This window comes from Drosophila elegans, unplaced genomic scaffold, assembly GCF_018152505.1.
Source record: "Drosophila elegans isolate 14027-0461.03 unplaced genomic scaffold, ASM1815250v1 contig_183, whole genome shotgun sequence".
Lineage (NCBI taxonomy): Eukaryota > Metazoa > Arthropoda > Insecta > Diptera > Drosophilidae > Drosophila > Drosophila elegans.
In genome coordinates, this window is record NW_024545550.1 from 2,438,581 (window position 1) to 2,453,464 (window position 14,884).

General features: G+C 53.7%; 4 protein-coding genes across 4 annotated transcripts; 3 read left to right on the top strand and 1 right to left on the bottom strand.

Annotated features, from left to right (window-relative positions):
• Window positions 1–449: 449 nt before the first annotated feature.
• On the top strand, window positions 450–2,018 carry LOC121466826 (outer membrane protein OprM-like). Its single transcript, XM_041707344.1, has one exon. It carries the CDS (start codon window positions 450–452, stop codon window positions 2,016–2,018), a length of 1,569 nt encoding a protein of 522 aa, XP_041563278.1.
• A 50-nt stretch (window positions 2,019–2,068) lies between these two features.
• Window positions 2,069–3,103, top strand: LOC121466827 (multidrug resistance protein MdtA-like). Its single transcript, XM_041707345.1, has one exon. The coding sequence runs from the start codon at window positions 2,069–2,071 to the stop codon at window positions 3,101–3,103; it is 1,035 nt and encodes a 344-aa protein (XP_041563279.1).
• Window positions 3,104–3,111: 8 nt separating this feature from the next.
• On the top strand, window positions 3,112–6,157 carry LOC121466828 (uncharacterized transporter HI_0895-like). The gene is made up of 2 exons (XM_041707348.1): window positions 3,112–5,521; window positions 5,595–6,157. Exons 1-2 carry the CDS (start codon window positions 3,112–3,114, stop codon window positions 6,155–6,157), a joined length of 2,973 nt encoding a protein of 990 aa, XP_041563282.1.
• A 6,372-nt stretch (window positions 6,158–12,529) lies between these two features.
• Window positions 12,530–13,703, bottom strand: LOC121466829 (putative replication protein C). Its single transcript, XM_041707349.1, has 2 exons — window positions 13,179–13,703; window positions 12,530–12,583 (listed from the first exon to the last, which is right to left on the bottom strand). Exons 1-2 carry the CDS (start codon window positions 13,701–13,703, stop codon window positions 12,530–12,532), a joined length of 579 nt encoding a protein of 192 aa, XP_041563283.1.
• Window positions 13,704–14,884: the final 1,181 nt, after the last annotated feature.

Here is a 14,884-nt window from a genome sequence, read left to right on the forward strand (position 1 = left end):
CCGAACTTATTTCTTACGATATGCAGCAAATAGATGCTTTTTTTCTAGGAATAATTCTGCTTGCTGTGACGTATGTCATGCAAATCGGGAACCGCATTCAAGAAGAACAGAAGGATTATATCTGATGCCGATCATCCTCCATCTCGACATGATGCTCGTGAAACGAAAGGTGAAGTCTAACGTTTTGGCACGCGCTGTCGGCATTACGGAGCCCAACCTTTCCTCCATCAAATCCGGTAAGGTCAAAGGTATCCGGTTCTCGACCCTTGAAGCGATCTGCAAGTACCTTCAATGCCAGCCGGGCGACCTTCTGGAATATGTGCCGGATGAGGACAGCGACTTCGACCTGCGCGAAGCGAGTTAAGCTGCCTCCTCCCTGAACTTGCCTGATCGGTCGATGATGACGCGCGGTCGCGCGAACGCCCGAGATATGAAGGTATAATTCCGATATGGAAACGAAATACGGGAGCGCCAGCCGGGCGTCGCGCTTCCAGACTTTCCGTGTGCTCTGGTCGCATCATGCAGTAGCTTGCTGCGTCATCCTCGTGTTGAGCGCGAGTGGCTGTGCTGTGGGACCAAATTACAAGACTCCCGAGCGGGCGCTGCCGAACCGTTATACGGAAACTGCCTTGCCGGAACACACGGTGTCGGCACCGGTCGCCCACGGAGGCTCCCAGCATCTCAACCCAGGGCAGGACATTCCCGGGGACTGGTGGGCGCTCTATCGTTCCGAGCCTCTGACACGTCTGGTCGCGTTGGCGATCCGAAATAACCCCAATCTCGAATCTGCCCGGCAGGCGCTTCGCAACGCGCAGGAATTGACACTTGCGCAATATAGCGGCCTGCTGCCAGCAGTCGGCGGCACCTTCGCCAGAACACGCGGTAACTTCCCTTTTGCGCCGAGTGGCCAGCCGAATACCAGCATGAGCTACGGCTATTATGATGCCCATTTAGGGCTAAGTTACAATTTCGATGTCTGGGGCAAAACGAGACGGCTGATCGAGCAACAGGAGGCTGAGGCCGATTATCAGCGTGCCTATTTCGAGGCCGTGCTGCTGACGCTGACCGGGAACGTGGTCGCGACCGCGATTAACGAAGCATCCTTACGAGGGCAGATCGCAGCACAGATGCGGCTGATCGCCATAGAACGTGATTACCTCATGATGTTGCAACAGCAATTCTCACTGGGAGGAGCGAACGGCACGGACGTTGCCCTTCAGGAAGCTCAACTGGCGCAGCAGGAGGCGGAACTGCCTCAAATGGAGAACAGTCTCGCACAAGCGCGCAACGCGATGGCAGCCTATCTCGGGGCGCTGCCAGCGGATGCTGCGCTGCCGCAATTCGATCTCTCCGATCTCACGTTACCGACTGAAGTGCCAGTCGCGCTCCCATCCGATCTCGTCAGGCATCGCCCCGACATTCGCCAGGCGGACGGCAATCTTCATGCCGCGACGGCGGCAGTCGGCGTGGCAATCGCGAACCGGCTGCCACAGTTCACGTTGACGGGTGACCTCGGCTCCCAAGCTGCCCGGGCCGGGCAATTGATGACCCCCGGCAACGGACTGGCAACGCTGACGACGCAAGTTACCATGCCAATCTTCGAAGGTGGCAATTTGCTCCACCAGCAGCGCGCGGCTGTCGCCACGATGCGGGACTATGCCGCCCAATGGCAAAGCACGGTGGTGGGCGCGTTCCAGGACGTCGCGAATGCCCTGATGCAAATCCAGAATGACAGCCGCCAGCTCTCCGCGAACCTGCTCACCGAGCAGGCTGCTGCACGGGCGCTTGATCTGGCACGGAGACAGTACCGGCTGGGCGGCGTGTCCTATCTCACCGTCCTTAGTAGCGAAATCATTTACCAGCAGGCGGCGATTGCTCTTGTGCAGGCAAGAGCCGCGCGCCTGAGTGACACCAGCGCCCTGCTCGTCGCCCTCGGTGGGGGGTGGTGGAACCGCCAAGACGTTCCACCACCTCCTCCCGGCGTCTTCGACTCCCTGATGCCTTGGAGCAAATCATGATCCGCACCTCCCGTTTTCGCTCCATCGCGTTTGCGATGCTCGTCGCTGTCATGAACGGCTGTTACGCCGCACGGGCGCAGGAAGCGCCGCAATCGGTATCGACTGCCACAGTCGGGATCGGGCACTGGCAGCCGCAAATCGAAGCCGTCGGCAATCTCAGAGCGCGTTGGGGAACGGATTTATCCTTCCAGACCGCCGGTATCGTCTCCGAGATCATGTTTCATTCGGGGGAGGATGTTCAGAAAGGCACCGTGCTGGCACGGCTGCAACTGAACGACGAGCCCGGTCTACTCGACCAGTACCGCGCACAGGCCGCGCTGGACGAGATCAATTTCAACCGTGATACGAAGCAGTTTCAGGTTAACGCCGTCAGCAAGGCGATCGTCGACAGGGACCGGCTGACGATGGAGGCGGACCGGGCGCATATGCGCTCCGAAGAGGGCATCATCGCGACGAAGGAATTGCGTGCGCCTTTTGCGGGCCGTCTTGGTGTCCGCCGGATCGATCCCGGACAATATCTGGTGCCGGGGACGGCCGTTGTTACGTTGCAATCCCTGGACCCGATCTATGTCGATTTCTATGTGCCCCAGAATCTGTCTCCGCATATTGCGAACGGAAATACCGTGTCGGTACAGGTCGATGCGTGGCCTGGTCGGGCGTTCGCAGGTGTCGTGACGGCCATTACTCCGCAGGTGGATACACAGAGCCGCACGGTTCTCGTGCGGGCCCAACTCGCCAATCCGGACCACGCCCTGGTGCCTGGTGCGTTCGCACGGGTCACGACCAGCTATGAAGCCGCGAAGGCGACCGTCGTCGTGCCGCGCGTGGCCGTTCAGTACGCCACATCGGGGAACAGCATCTGGCTGGCCGTCCGCGACGCCAAAGGTAACGCCTTGCACGCGCATCAGCAGGGGATCGGGATCGGGCAGAGCCGGGGTGATCTGGTGGAGGTGATCTCGGGACTCAAGGAGGGCGAGAAGATCGTCACGTCCGGCCAGATGAAGCTCTACGAGGGGGCGCCAATCCACGAGAATAACGCGATTGAGCCAGATTCAAGCGCCACGCCAGCCCCGCCCGAGGAGTGAGTGCCCCCATGTCCGTTACCGATCTCTTCATTCGCCGACCGGTCCTGTCGATCGTGTTCTGCATATTCCTTCTCGTCGCAGGACTGAGGACGGTCCTAGGTTTACCGATTCAAAGCTTCCCGCAAACGGTTAGCGCGACTATTCAGGTTCTGACTACGTATTACGGTGCGGATGCCGGCACTGTCGCGGGCTTCATCACGACGCCCATAGAAGGCGCGGTAGCGGCCACCGACGGGGTGGACTACATCTCTTCTTCGAGCCAGACGAGTATAAGCACCGTCACGCTTCACCTGAAGCTCAATAAAGATCCTAAGCAGGCAATCGCGCAGGTGCAGGCTTACGTTTCCGCCATTGCTAACAAGTTTCCGGCGGGAACGCAGCAGCCTGTCATCACAATGTCGAACAATGAAGGGTCCGCGATGTATATCGCGGTTTCCAGCAAATCGCTGCGTCTTGAACAGGTGGCCGATTACACGGCGCGGGTGGTGCTGCCGCAACTCCAGTCCGTCCCTGGCGTGCTTCAGGCGACGGATATGACGCAGGCCAATATGGCACTGCGCGTCTGGTTCGATGCCAAGCGTCTTGCCGGATATGGCCTGACAGCGAACGACGTGGCGACCGCGTTAGCACAGAATGACTATGTGACCGGTATCGGACAGACGCTAGGCGGTATGACGTCGGTTGATCTCGCCGTCACCAGCAGCCTGCATACCGAGGAACAGTTCAGACAACTGGTCGTTGCGCAGCGGGGTTCGGCGCTCATAAGGCTGGGTGATGTCGCGAAAGTCGAGTACGGCCCCGAGATGACGGAAGTGCGCATCACAAATCCGCTCGGGAGCGGCGCGTTCATCCGCGTTACCCTCGCCCCCGGGGCAAACCTGATCGCAACCTGCGATCGACTGCATGACGTGCTCTCCCACATCTCCGCGCACCTTCCCCCGAACATCCGGACAAAGGTGATTTTCGACCTGTCGGATTTTGTGCGGGCATCCCTGCACGAGGTAATCCTGACACTGCTGGAAGCGATAGCAATCGTGACTGGCGTGATCTTCCTCTTCCTCGGTTCGTTCCGTTCGGTTCTCATCCCGCTTGTGACCATTCCGCTCTCGCTCATTGGAACTGTCGCGCTTATGGGCTTGATGGGATTTTCGATCAATTCCCTGACCCTGCTCGCTCTTGTGCTGGCCACAGGATTGGTGGTGGATGACGCGATCATCGTCGTTGAAAACGTTAACCGGCATCTGGCCATAGGCGAGAAACCAATCGATGCCGCCTTGAAGGCGGCCCGTGAACTGGGGCGGCCCATTGTTGCAATGACGGTCGTCCTGGTTGCGGCCTACGTGCCGATCGGCCTGCAAAAGGGAATAACCGGCGCACTCTTCACAGAGTTCGCGTTTACCTTGGCAGCAAGCGTCACGGTCTCGGCCGTTCTGGCGCTCGTGTTGTCGCCCATGATGTGCGCAACGCTGTTGCGGCCACATGACGCGACCGCTCCGCGTTGGGTGAAGTTCAGCGATCTGGCGCTTGGCCTTATGCACCGCGCCTATGCAAAGGTGCTGCGGATCGTCCTTCGGTTCTGGCCCGCCGGAATCGTGTTGGCCTGCGTGGTTCTCGGAGCGTCCGTGATGTTCTACCGCGGTGCGACCCATGAGCTTGCCCCTGCCGAGGATCAGGGAATCATTGTCGTTGCGGGGCAGGCCCCCCCCTCGACAACACTCGATTACGTCGAGAAATACGATCCTCCTGTGCTCGATGCTTTCAAAGGTATCCCGGAAATGGAGGATTTCTGGATCGTGGATGCTCCGCGAGAGCAACAAGCCGGTATTGTGCTTCAGGACTGGCATAAGAGAAGTCGGTCAAGCACGAGCATTCAACAGACCCTTCAATCCAAGCTCGACAATATTACAGGGCTACAATATGGCGTTTTCCAGCTTCCCGCACTCCCCGGTGGGACAGGGATGCCGATTCAATTTGTTATCAAGGGCACTCGTTCCACTGACGAACTGGCCTCCGTGAGTAAAGAGATAGTGACAGAAGCGCGACGAAGCGGGCTGTTCGCCTATATCGACAACGACCTGCTCATCGACCAGCCCCAGACGACGCTCGTCCTGGATCGGTCGAAGCTCGCGGAACTCGGTCTGAATGTATCGGATGTCGGCAACAGCCTGAACTGGCTGCTCGGCGGCAGTTATGTGAATTATTTCAGCCGAGACCAACGGTCGTATCGCGTCATGCCGCTCGTCACGCGCGGGCAGCGCCTGAACGCCGAGCAGATTCTCGACTATCCGATAGCCTATACACATCCGCAAAGCGGACCGGCGATTCCGATCCCGCTGTCGTCGATCGCACACCTGACACATCAGGTCGTGCCCGAGCAGATTGCTCATTTCCAGCAGCTCAATTCCACAACGCTTCGGGGTACCGGCTCCAGGCATCTCCGTCGATAAAGCGTACTCCTGGCTTGCTCATTTCGCTAACTCACGCCTACCAGGTGGGTATGCGACGGACACGACGGGATCACTGCGAGATTACCTGACGGAACGGGGTTCTTTTCTTCCTAGTTTTGGCTTCGGAATTCTCGTTATCTTCCTCGCTCTTGCCGCCCAGTTTGGCAGTTTTCGTGACGCTCTCATCATCCTAGTCACAGTGCCCATGTCCGTAGGAGGCGCGTTGCTTCTTCTCTGGCTCGGAATGAAAGGTGCATCCATCAATCTTTACAGTGAGATCGGTCTCGTGACGCTGGCGGGACTAATCAGCAAGCACGGAATTCTCATGGTCGAGGTTGCCAATGAGAGCCGGGACCGAGGCATGTCCAAGCGAGCGGCTATCGAGCACGCCGCTCTTATGCGGCTGCGACCGATATTAATGACGACCGCAGCCATGATCCTAGGCGTGTTACCGTTGCTTGCAGCATCTGGCGCCGGAGCCTCATCGCGCTTCGTCATGGGGCTAGTTCTTGCGGGCGGCCTCGCAATTGGAACACTGTTTACGCTTGTTGTTCTACCCTGCTTCTATCTCCTGTTCGGCCATGGGAACATCATTTGTTCCGATTGAAGCAGATCATCATCACGTTTTAGATTCATCGTTTTCTCCATCAATGCATCAGTAATGTTCAAGATTGACTCTATTGTGACATAATTGTGATAAAATATAAATTTATTTCTGTTTAATAGGAATATGATTCCGTGGTGGAGTAATTATGGCACACGATTCCGGGGTGCCATATTCCTTAACCTAGGAGGCTATTGTGATGGACAATATCAAGAATTTCGCTGTTGCTTTGAGCGAAGACGTTGCTCTTGCGCGCCGTTTCGGAAGTGAGCCAATTGCGACAGCCATGGCCCATGGTCTCAGCAGGGCGGATGCGACGTACCTTGCCGAGACTAATCAGGAAAAACTCCAACAAGATTTGCGCCTGGACGGACGTCCACTTGCAAAGATCGTAGTTTCGATCCTCGCGCCGGTTTTCCGAACCGCCGCATGATCAAAGAGGCCGTCAGGGGATATTCCTCTGGCGGTTTATTTTCGTATGAATAACCGCAAACATATATGGTTTAAATATTTGTCTTTTGCAGGAAACAATTCATGTCCGATCTATACGTAGTTGGCACGGGTGTCGGTGGGAGCGGGCAATTTAGCCTTCAAGCGCGGTCTGTTGTTCAAAGCGCAGATATCGTATTTTATGCAGTCGACGACCCTGTCGTTTCACACCAAATTACAAAAATGCATCCCAACACTGTTAACTTATCTGAACAGTATTCTTCGGATAAGGTTAGGTTGTTGACATATGATGCGATGGCGAATCTTATTGTATCGTCTTTGGAAGACCACGATAATGTTTGCGCTATTTTTTACGGTCACCCTGGTGTTTTTGTTCTTCCTTCTCATGAAGCAATTCTACGCGCGCGGACTAACGGCCACACTGCGTCTATGCTTGCTGCAGTATCAGCAGAAGACTGCCTCTTCGCTGACCTCTGTGTCGATCCCGCTAGATCTGGCTGTCAAAGCTACGAATGCACAGATTTTCTTGTACGCGGCAAAATAATAGATGCAACATCTGCCTTAGTACTTTGGCAAGTAGGAGAACTTGGAAACCTGATACCAGATCTAACGGTAAAGAGGACAAGTTTGGACATTTTGTTGACGCGATTATATAAAGATTATCCGAAAAATCACATTGTATATGTCTATCACGCAGCACAAAATGCTCTCCAAACACCTAGCATTTTTCGTTGTTCGTTGGAAAATCTTCATACTGTCCCACTTCGTAGTTATTCTACGTTATACGTTCCACCTGTGGCAGAGTCATCAATCGACTGGAACATGTGTGATAAACTAGGAGTACCTATGGATATTTTTACTCAAGATGATAAAATCAATTTTATGCATACAACAATTACTCCTTTTCCAGACCCTCGTTTTGTAACTGATTTCTAGCACTACAGTTGGATTTTAGGGCGTGAATGAGATCGTTTGGCGTCGGCCTGATGTGTTCGTCGGAAGACTGACCATCTGAGGATGTGAGCAACGGATACTTTGCATTATGCAAGTTTTACGATGAGGCTCCTGATTTTCTGAATAGATCAGCTGACGAAGGTTATCGTCTTCTGTGCTGTGTTTTTTTTGGTTTCAGTAAGTTTGCCTGATACTGCACACTTGCCACGATGGCACAGGCGAGCATGACCGGAGAGACATGCCGGCGCCATACGCCCTGTCTACTGCAACCCAGCGAATGGATAACACCACTTGAGAATCATCAATGGCTCACGCTGGTTTGGTTGCAAACACCACGTCATCGGGTACGTGGGCCTGCTGTAAAAAAATGGTCTCATCGATGACCAGCATGCCATCTTCAGGGCCCAGGTGTTCGATCACATAATCCCTGACGACATCCCGAAGGGCATTGGCATCCCAGCCCCCCGCGTCTCAGTAGGCGTGCTACCGCAGCGGGCCGATTGAACAGAAGCCTAATTACGCCAGCGGATCTCTGTAGAGACTTACGATGTAAAGAGCGCCGGACAATGCAAGTCTTATTTCATTAAGAGGAAAACAACAATTTATGTTAAAGCGCGTCATGACGGCGACAGCCCATTTTCTCCTCACTCATGTTTTTGGAGGCAGGCCGGATTTATCGAAAAGTGCAGGTGACTGGACTAGCAAAGTAGCCGAGTATCCAAAGGCTGCGGAGTTATCCGACACATATCTCAAGGAACTAATGGAGATACGGGAGCAAACATTTGAGACGTTGCAAAAGCCGTTGTTACCTCCCAGTGTCGCCCTAGGATGGTTTATCATCGCGGGCGTGGTAAGCTTTACGGCCTCGCACAGCGGCGCTCAATTTGTCAGTCCCGTAGCAAACAGGATCGGACAGGCCTCAGCCCTTGGCTTAGTCGGCATGGGAGCCTTTATCTTCTTTGAAATATGGAAGTGCCTGCCAGGCAGGCTGCCCAATTACGGTCTTAACGAGCCGGAAATCAAACTTGAAAATTTTTGGATAGATCTTCTGAGACAAGAAAAACTGGATGACAAACACGCCACAACCGAAGTCAAAGCATTTATCCGACAACAATACTATGAGCGTTCGATTGACGCGATCAAAAACGCAAACGGACGTAGAGCAGTCATGCGATGGATAACCATAGCACAGATTGTTGGGTTATTTGCCACATTCTTGATGGGGTGGTCGCTTTTCACCTATGAAAATGCCCATCCTGAATGTGTATTCAAACACCAGCTCGATCCGAAAAATCCGAACGATATGGCTCTTGATGCACATTGCCAGGCCGTTATGGCACGCACGTTGACCAAAAACTAAGCTAAGAGCAACGACAAGCCAAAATCTGGGAAGGCCTTGCTGCAAGCTTGTCTATGGCGCTTACGCTTTTCCAGTTTACCATCTGGATTGGTAAAGGTTTTTTGTCGATAATTTGCGTTTTTAAATCTCGTATCAAGAAGGTGAATTGTTCCGGGTCTATGGTCCGACTTATGTATGACAGGAAGCAGTGTGCAGTAACCATGACTGGAAATCATCATGATAGTGCATAACGACCTGAGATGGGCCTTAAGCACCGGATATCCCAACAAAGCCAGCCATGAACAACCTCATGCTGTTCGTAAAGCCACTTGCGTTCATATTACCAACCTTGATCGCACTGTGTAACAGCTTGTAAATCAGTGAAGATCATGATGTCTATTTGTTTGTTGGAGGACACATCATGGCTTCAATTAACCTGTGCATCGATGACAGTCTGAAGAAAGCTGCATACGATCGTCTGTCAGAACTCGGCGTGACACCCTCAGATCTCATCCGCCAGACCTTTGAATATGTCGTCGCTACTGGCAAGCTCCCTGTCCGGCGCACTGTTGTATCGGATGACGGTCTGGAGCTCCTTGCCGTCGTTCGAGAGCGTCTTGCCTCGCCTGAACCGTCTCTTCCGGTTTCATTGGACGATCTGTGACCCGATACGCGCTCCATTTCGACCCGAGGGCCAAACGCGAATGGGATAGTCTGGACGGAAGCATCAAGATCCAGTTCAAATAGGCGCTGGCCAAACGGCTGGGGGATCCTCATGTTGTATCAGCTGAACTGTCGGGTGACCTGAGAAGCTGCTATAAAATCAACTTCGGGCTTCGGGATACCGACTAGTGTATCCGGTTAATGACGGGAAACTCATAGTGCTGGTTATTGCCACTGGATGCAGAGATACCAGTGAGGTTTACGACGATGCAACCCGCCGCGTCTGAGCATGTTCCGGACAGCCTCAGTTCAATCTTCTGACGGAAAGTTATACGAAAGCCTCACCCAGACGGCATTGGCTTTCGGCAGACTTGATCAGCGCCTGTATCATCATCCTCTCCTCCCTGCAATCCTGTTTCGGGAGCAGCTGGAAGCTGCAAGAGCCTGTGCAGCAGTCGATGGCCATCTCATAGATCCGTGGCGGTTGGCGGCGGAACTGGAAGGTTTGAGATCAGTGCCACTTGGATGTGATATTTATGAACGCGGAACGTCTGTGGACGCTCTCCACGCTGCATTTGAGCAATATCAATGGTTGGTTAGGCCAACGGATACGCAACGCAACGCCATAGAAGAGGCTTCAGGTTGGCTCAGCAAGCATAGTGTCAGATTAGGCCCTCTTCTTGGCTCTGCCCACGCCTTTCATGCCTGGATAGAAGCAGGACATGCTCGTGCCCCGATGCGCGCCGCTTTGATCCGCCACTGGCGCCTGACCAATGTTCTTCATTTTCCGCTTCCCCTTGTTGGAGCCAGATCCTTCGTACCGGAAGCACCTTGGAGCCCATCAGAATGGCTCCCTTATTTCCTGAACTGTCTGACTGAGGAGGTCGCAGCCGTTGAGGACCGCACACGGGCTCTGGAACAAAGCTGGCGTCAGGCCAGATTAAAATCAGGTGGCCAACGTCGTACCTCGCGCGCTGACAAGGTCATAGATCTGCTCGCAGCCTATCCAGTGGCCTCGGCAACACGCCTCTCAGCCGAGCTCGGCCTGTCGCTGAAAGCTGCCTACATCTATCTGGAACGTTTTCTGGAAATGGGGCTGATTGTTGAAGTCACACATCGCGCAGCCCGACGTCTGTTCGCCCTGAAAGATCTGGAACCTCTCCGTGAGATCGTCAGGCCCCCAAAAAGACCCCAACCAGGCAGAAAACGTGGGCGACCGAGAAAAAAAGAAAGTCAGGAAACCTGTCCTCCAGATGAGAACGTAGACATCCGGCCGGTAGAGCCGGCGCCCACGTTTGCTCCCATCAATTATGAGGAACTGGAGCGTGCGATAGATCACGCAGAACGTGTGATCAGACGCCATCGGCCTGATTAGGTTCAGTAAGAACTAGCCAAACTGCGGGCCACGTGATTTTGGGCTATTTGGCTGAGGGGGTGTTTCTTCCGGCGCAGAAAGTTTCTGGCTGGCCCGATTGAACCACGATGCAGGTGATCGTGTCTGTTCGGCACTCATACCTTGCACTGCTCGTTGATCGTCCTGCAAGTCAAGACTACGCACGGCAGCCCGCCCGATGGCATAAATGGCGTCACGCGCAGAACCGTCGCGGCCGGGGAGAACGGTCAGCTTTTCAATGCCCGCCTTTTGGGCTTGATCGATATGACGCAGAACGGCGCCAACCTGCGTGTCGCTTTCCAAAGCTTTCAGTTCTCCCCGTAAGCCCCTGAGTTCTTTCAACGTGGCACTATCTGCCTGGCCTGCGTTCAGTGTTCTGGTGGCCGCATCAATCCCGGATTGCAGTTCCTGGCGTGCTGGATCACGGAGCGACAGAGCTTCCCGACGCGCCTGGTCGGGCGTCATTGTTCGCCCAGACTTAAATAACGTTGCGATAGCATGCATCATAAGACGCTCGTCATTGACTGCCGCTTTGCCGCGGGCTCTGTTCCATTGATCGTGATCGAGCTGGCTGAGGTCAAAATTATGGCCGGCGTTCCGAGCAAGGTGTGAGAGATGAAGCAGGGTGACCTGCTGGTTTCCTTGCCGAAAAGGCAGGATTTTATCCAAAGCGGCAATATGGGTGGCAGCTCCCCGCGCAAAACGGTCAGAAGAGAGATCCCGCAAACCATTATTGGCTTTCAGGTTTTGGAATGCGCCTTGAACTGACTGGGAAATCCGGTCGGGATGGAGACCTTTCCGACCATCAACAGCGAGGTCGCAGGTCCGGTATTGACCAGCCCAGTCGTAGACATCCTGAAAGAGATGATGATGCAAATCTTTAAGCGCGGACGTCGAGTTGGTATCCGTGGGCATGGTTATCGCACGGCTTAGATATCGGGTTGTTTCAAAAATGCGAAGACGTTCTGCATTCTGATAGCCCTTTTTGTTCATAAGAACATCAGTGCCAGGGTAGAGATAGGGATCCGTGACAGGCATCATTCATCTCCTTCCATAGGACGGATTGGTTCATCCAGTTCCTCATGAAGGCGTTGAAGAAAATCCATGAAAATTTCCACCGGCACACACGCCTCAATAAGTAGGGTTGTGAGAGAGCTTATTTCGGCCATCTGATTGCGATCTGGCCTATCAAGTTCGCTCATGACGCACATCGCGTCCCGGATCAGGACCTTGTAGAAAGACGTCATATCCGCAGAAACTGGCTCAAACGTCAGATTTGCTAATTCCTCTCGATAACGCTCGACACGTGGAAAGCGTGTTGGTTCAAGCATGGTGCCCTCGGTCCTCCCGGTTGTGCCGAGCGAAGGGGGAAACAGCTCCCTTATCGTCTGCATCGTATGATCTCCTACGATCACGACTCAACCAGAGCATGATGCGACCAAAAACACCTTTTTTGCTTGAGCCTGAAAACACCTGATCCGCGGTTACTGCACAACTGTCGGGCCGTTTTTCAATTTCTCCGCCAGCCCGTAAAGTGTACGATCCAGTGCGAGTTGACCCGACAGATAGCGTGAAATCATCGCACGGAGCAGTCCTCCCGGTGAACGGACTTCTCCTGCATCTGTCCGTGCTGCAATTGCGGCGATCACAACTGCATTCGGATAATCCCCAAATACAGCTTGCCCCTGAGCCCAGGCATGTCTGGAAATTCCCAGTTGTTCGCACGCATAGAGCGCTGCCTGAATGATCTGTGTCTCGGCCGGCTTATCGGAACTGCAATATTGACGGAAAATCGGGGCAATATGCAGCACGAATGTCGGCTTGGCCCGGAAGCCCCTCAATGGATCCGCCGCAGAAGGGGGTGGTGCCTGATGTTCTGTGACACGGGAAGACGAGGACGGCCGACTACGCGTAGCTTCAATGCAATTTTCGGCGAAGCCGTCTGCTTTTACAGTAGCTTTAGCTAATGTGGATGGATTTGTATTAGTATATTGGGGTCGTTCAGGTGACCCCATGGGGTCACTTTTCACAGATAAAAGAGAAGAAGCTTTGGTCTCCTCAGGTTGATGTTCGACCTCTTGAAGATACGAAATGTCCCTCTCCAGCTGGTCGTGCAACTGGCGTAACTCCTGGCATATCGGGTCAAGCCATTGAGGATCGCGATCTGTCCCACGCTGACCGACCAATGCAGAGGTGCGAGCGAGTATCTGTTGTCTGTCTTTTACCGTGAGCCCTGCCTCATCAGCCGTCTGGAAAAGGGCATAGATAGTCCTGGCAATCATCGTGACTTCGCGATGCAGACGGCGACCTTCCTGTTGCCGCCACAGTGCCGTTTGTGCCGCGCGTTCCAAATCCTCAAATCGGCGAGCGAGCGGAGAAAGATCAAAACCGTAAGCCTGCTGTCCCCTTGGAGCAAATGGCCCTGATCGCCTGTATCGCTGTCCGTTGGGACTATCCCGGTAGAGAAGCCACCCAGCTTCGGCAAGTTCGCGCAACAGAGTTTTGACGCGGGTGCGGCCGAGGTCAAAGCGTTGCTGTATATCCAGATTGGAAGCCGTCGAGACGGGCAGAACATCGTCCTCACCTGACCAGTCGGCAGGTTGGGTAAATGCGATCAGATAACAGAGCAGTTCTGTCTGCTGGCATGTCAGGCCGAGAATCGACCGTCCTTGACGCAAATAGCGATAAAGGTCGCTCATTTCCACAGCCTGCAGCGGTAAGGCCTCAGCTGTTGTACGCGCAGCAACCATGGCAGGCGTGATTTTCCTGATACCCGCAGAACGGGCATAACATTCTGTTATCATTATTCTTTTTGTCCGACGAATGGGTTCAAAACCCCCGTCGCGCTCCTGACCCGCAGGACAAACATCCCCTATGGCAAGAAAAGACTTGCAATTTTACGGCAAATGTCGGAGAAAAATTGTCGCCAAACTAATTTTTCTTTCCGACATCCCCTTGGGAATGTTTTTTGTGTCTGCAGGCCTCGCGAAAGCGGGGCCTCAGTCGTTTTTGGCGGAAACTATGTCATGGCTCATTCTTCCTCTCAGTCATACTGACGGACCAGGCCGCATTGGCTGCCCTTATCCATCGCCTCTTACATATTCCTCACTGCACGATCTTTTCCTTTCAATAGGAAAAACCGATGCAAACGAGACCTTTGGTTGGCTCACCCACAATGTGCTCGTCATGCGACAGGATGCACAATCAAGATGCGACCAACCACAAGGGCATAAATGTTTGAGGCTGATTCCACAACAAACAGCACCACTATTTGTGCAAAAACAGACATTTATGCCCAGAAAACCGGGACTGGGCCGATACCGAAAGGGAGTCGTGGAATAACAAATTCCACTTGCTGCCACCCGCTGGATTCTTGAGTGATGGATTCCGAAAGTCCACAAATCAAACCTTCAGTTCAAAACAAGAATTGGCCGTACAGTCGCGGTTTTCAGGCACAATCTGTGTCGCAGCATCAGTTCCTGACCTGGGCTTTAACTCCAGGATGGCCGTATTACGGGTCAGGTTGCTATATTAAGGATTAATCAGCTCAGTTCGGGGCATGGAAAGACAAGCTCACATACTGAGAGCACGCCGATAGATATCGAGAAGTGTTTCCTGTTCTTCAATCTCAGCCGGCTCCTGCTTACGCAGGCGAATAATCTGTTTGACGGTTCTAACGTCAAACCCGGCTGATTTTGCTTCAGTGAAGACGTCCTTGATATCCGCTGCGAGCGCTTTGCGCTCTTCTTCAAGACGTTCAACTCGTTCTATAATTGAACGCAACCGATCAGCAGCAATACCGCCTACCTGCGTATCTGAATCAGGATCATGATTTTCGACCGTAGCGAGCATATTTCCTCCTCCTCACGTTATGGAAGAAATATGCAAACCAATGATGCGACCGAACAGAAAGAAAATACGGTGATAGCGT

Excerpts from the sequence above, each read along its gene's own strand:
- LOC121466826 (XM_041707344.1), top strand. The coding sequence starts at position 450 with ATGGAAACGAAATACGGGAGCGCCAGCCGGGCGTCGCGCTTCCAGACT.
- LOC121466827 (XM_041707345.1), top strand. The coding sequence starts at position 2,069 with ATGAACGGCTGTTACGCCGCACGGGCGCAGGAAGCGCCGCAATCGGTA.
- LOC121466828 (XM_041707348.1), top strand. The coding sequence starts at position 3,112 with ATGTCCGTTACCGATCTCTTCATTCGCCGACCGGTCCTGTCGATCGTG. Across the intron at positions 5,522-5,594 it reads CAATTCCACAACGCTTCGGG|GTGGGTATGCGACGGACACG; the intron begins GTACCGGCTCCA and ends CACGCCTACCAG.
- LOC121466829 (XM_041707349.1), bottom strand. The coding sequence starts at position 13,703 with ATGGTTGCTGCGCGTACAACAGCTGAGGCCTTACCGCTGCAGGCTGTG. Across the intron at positions 12,584-13,178 it reads CTGATGAGGCAGGGCTCACG|CACGGACAGATGCAGGAGAA; the intron begins GTAAAAGACAGA and ends CCGCAATTGCAG.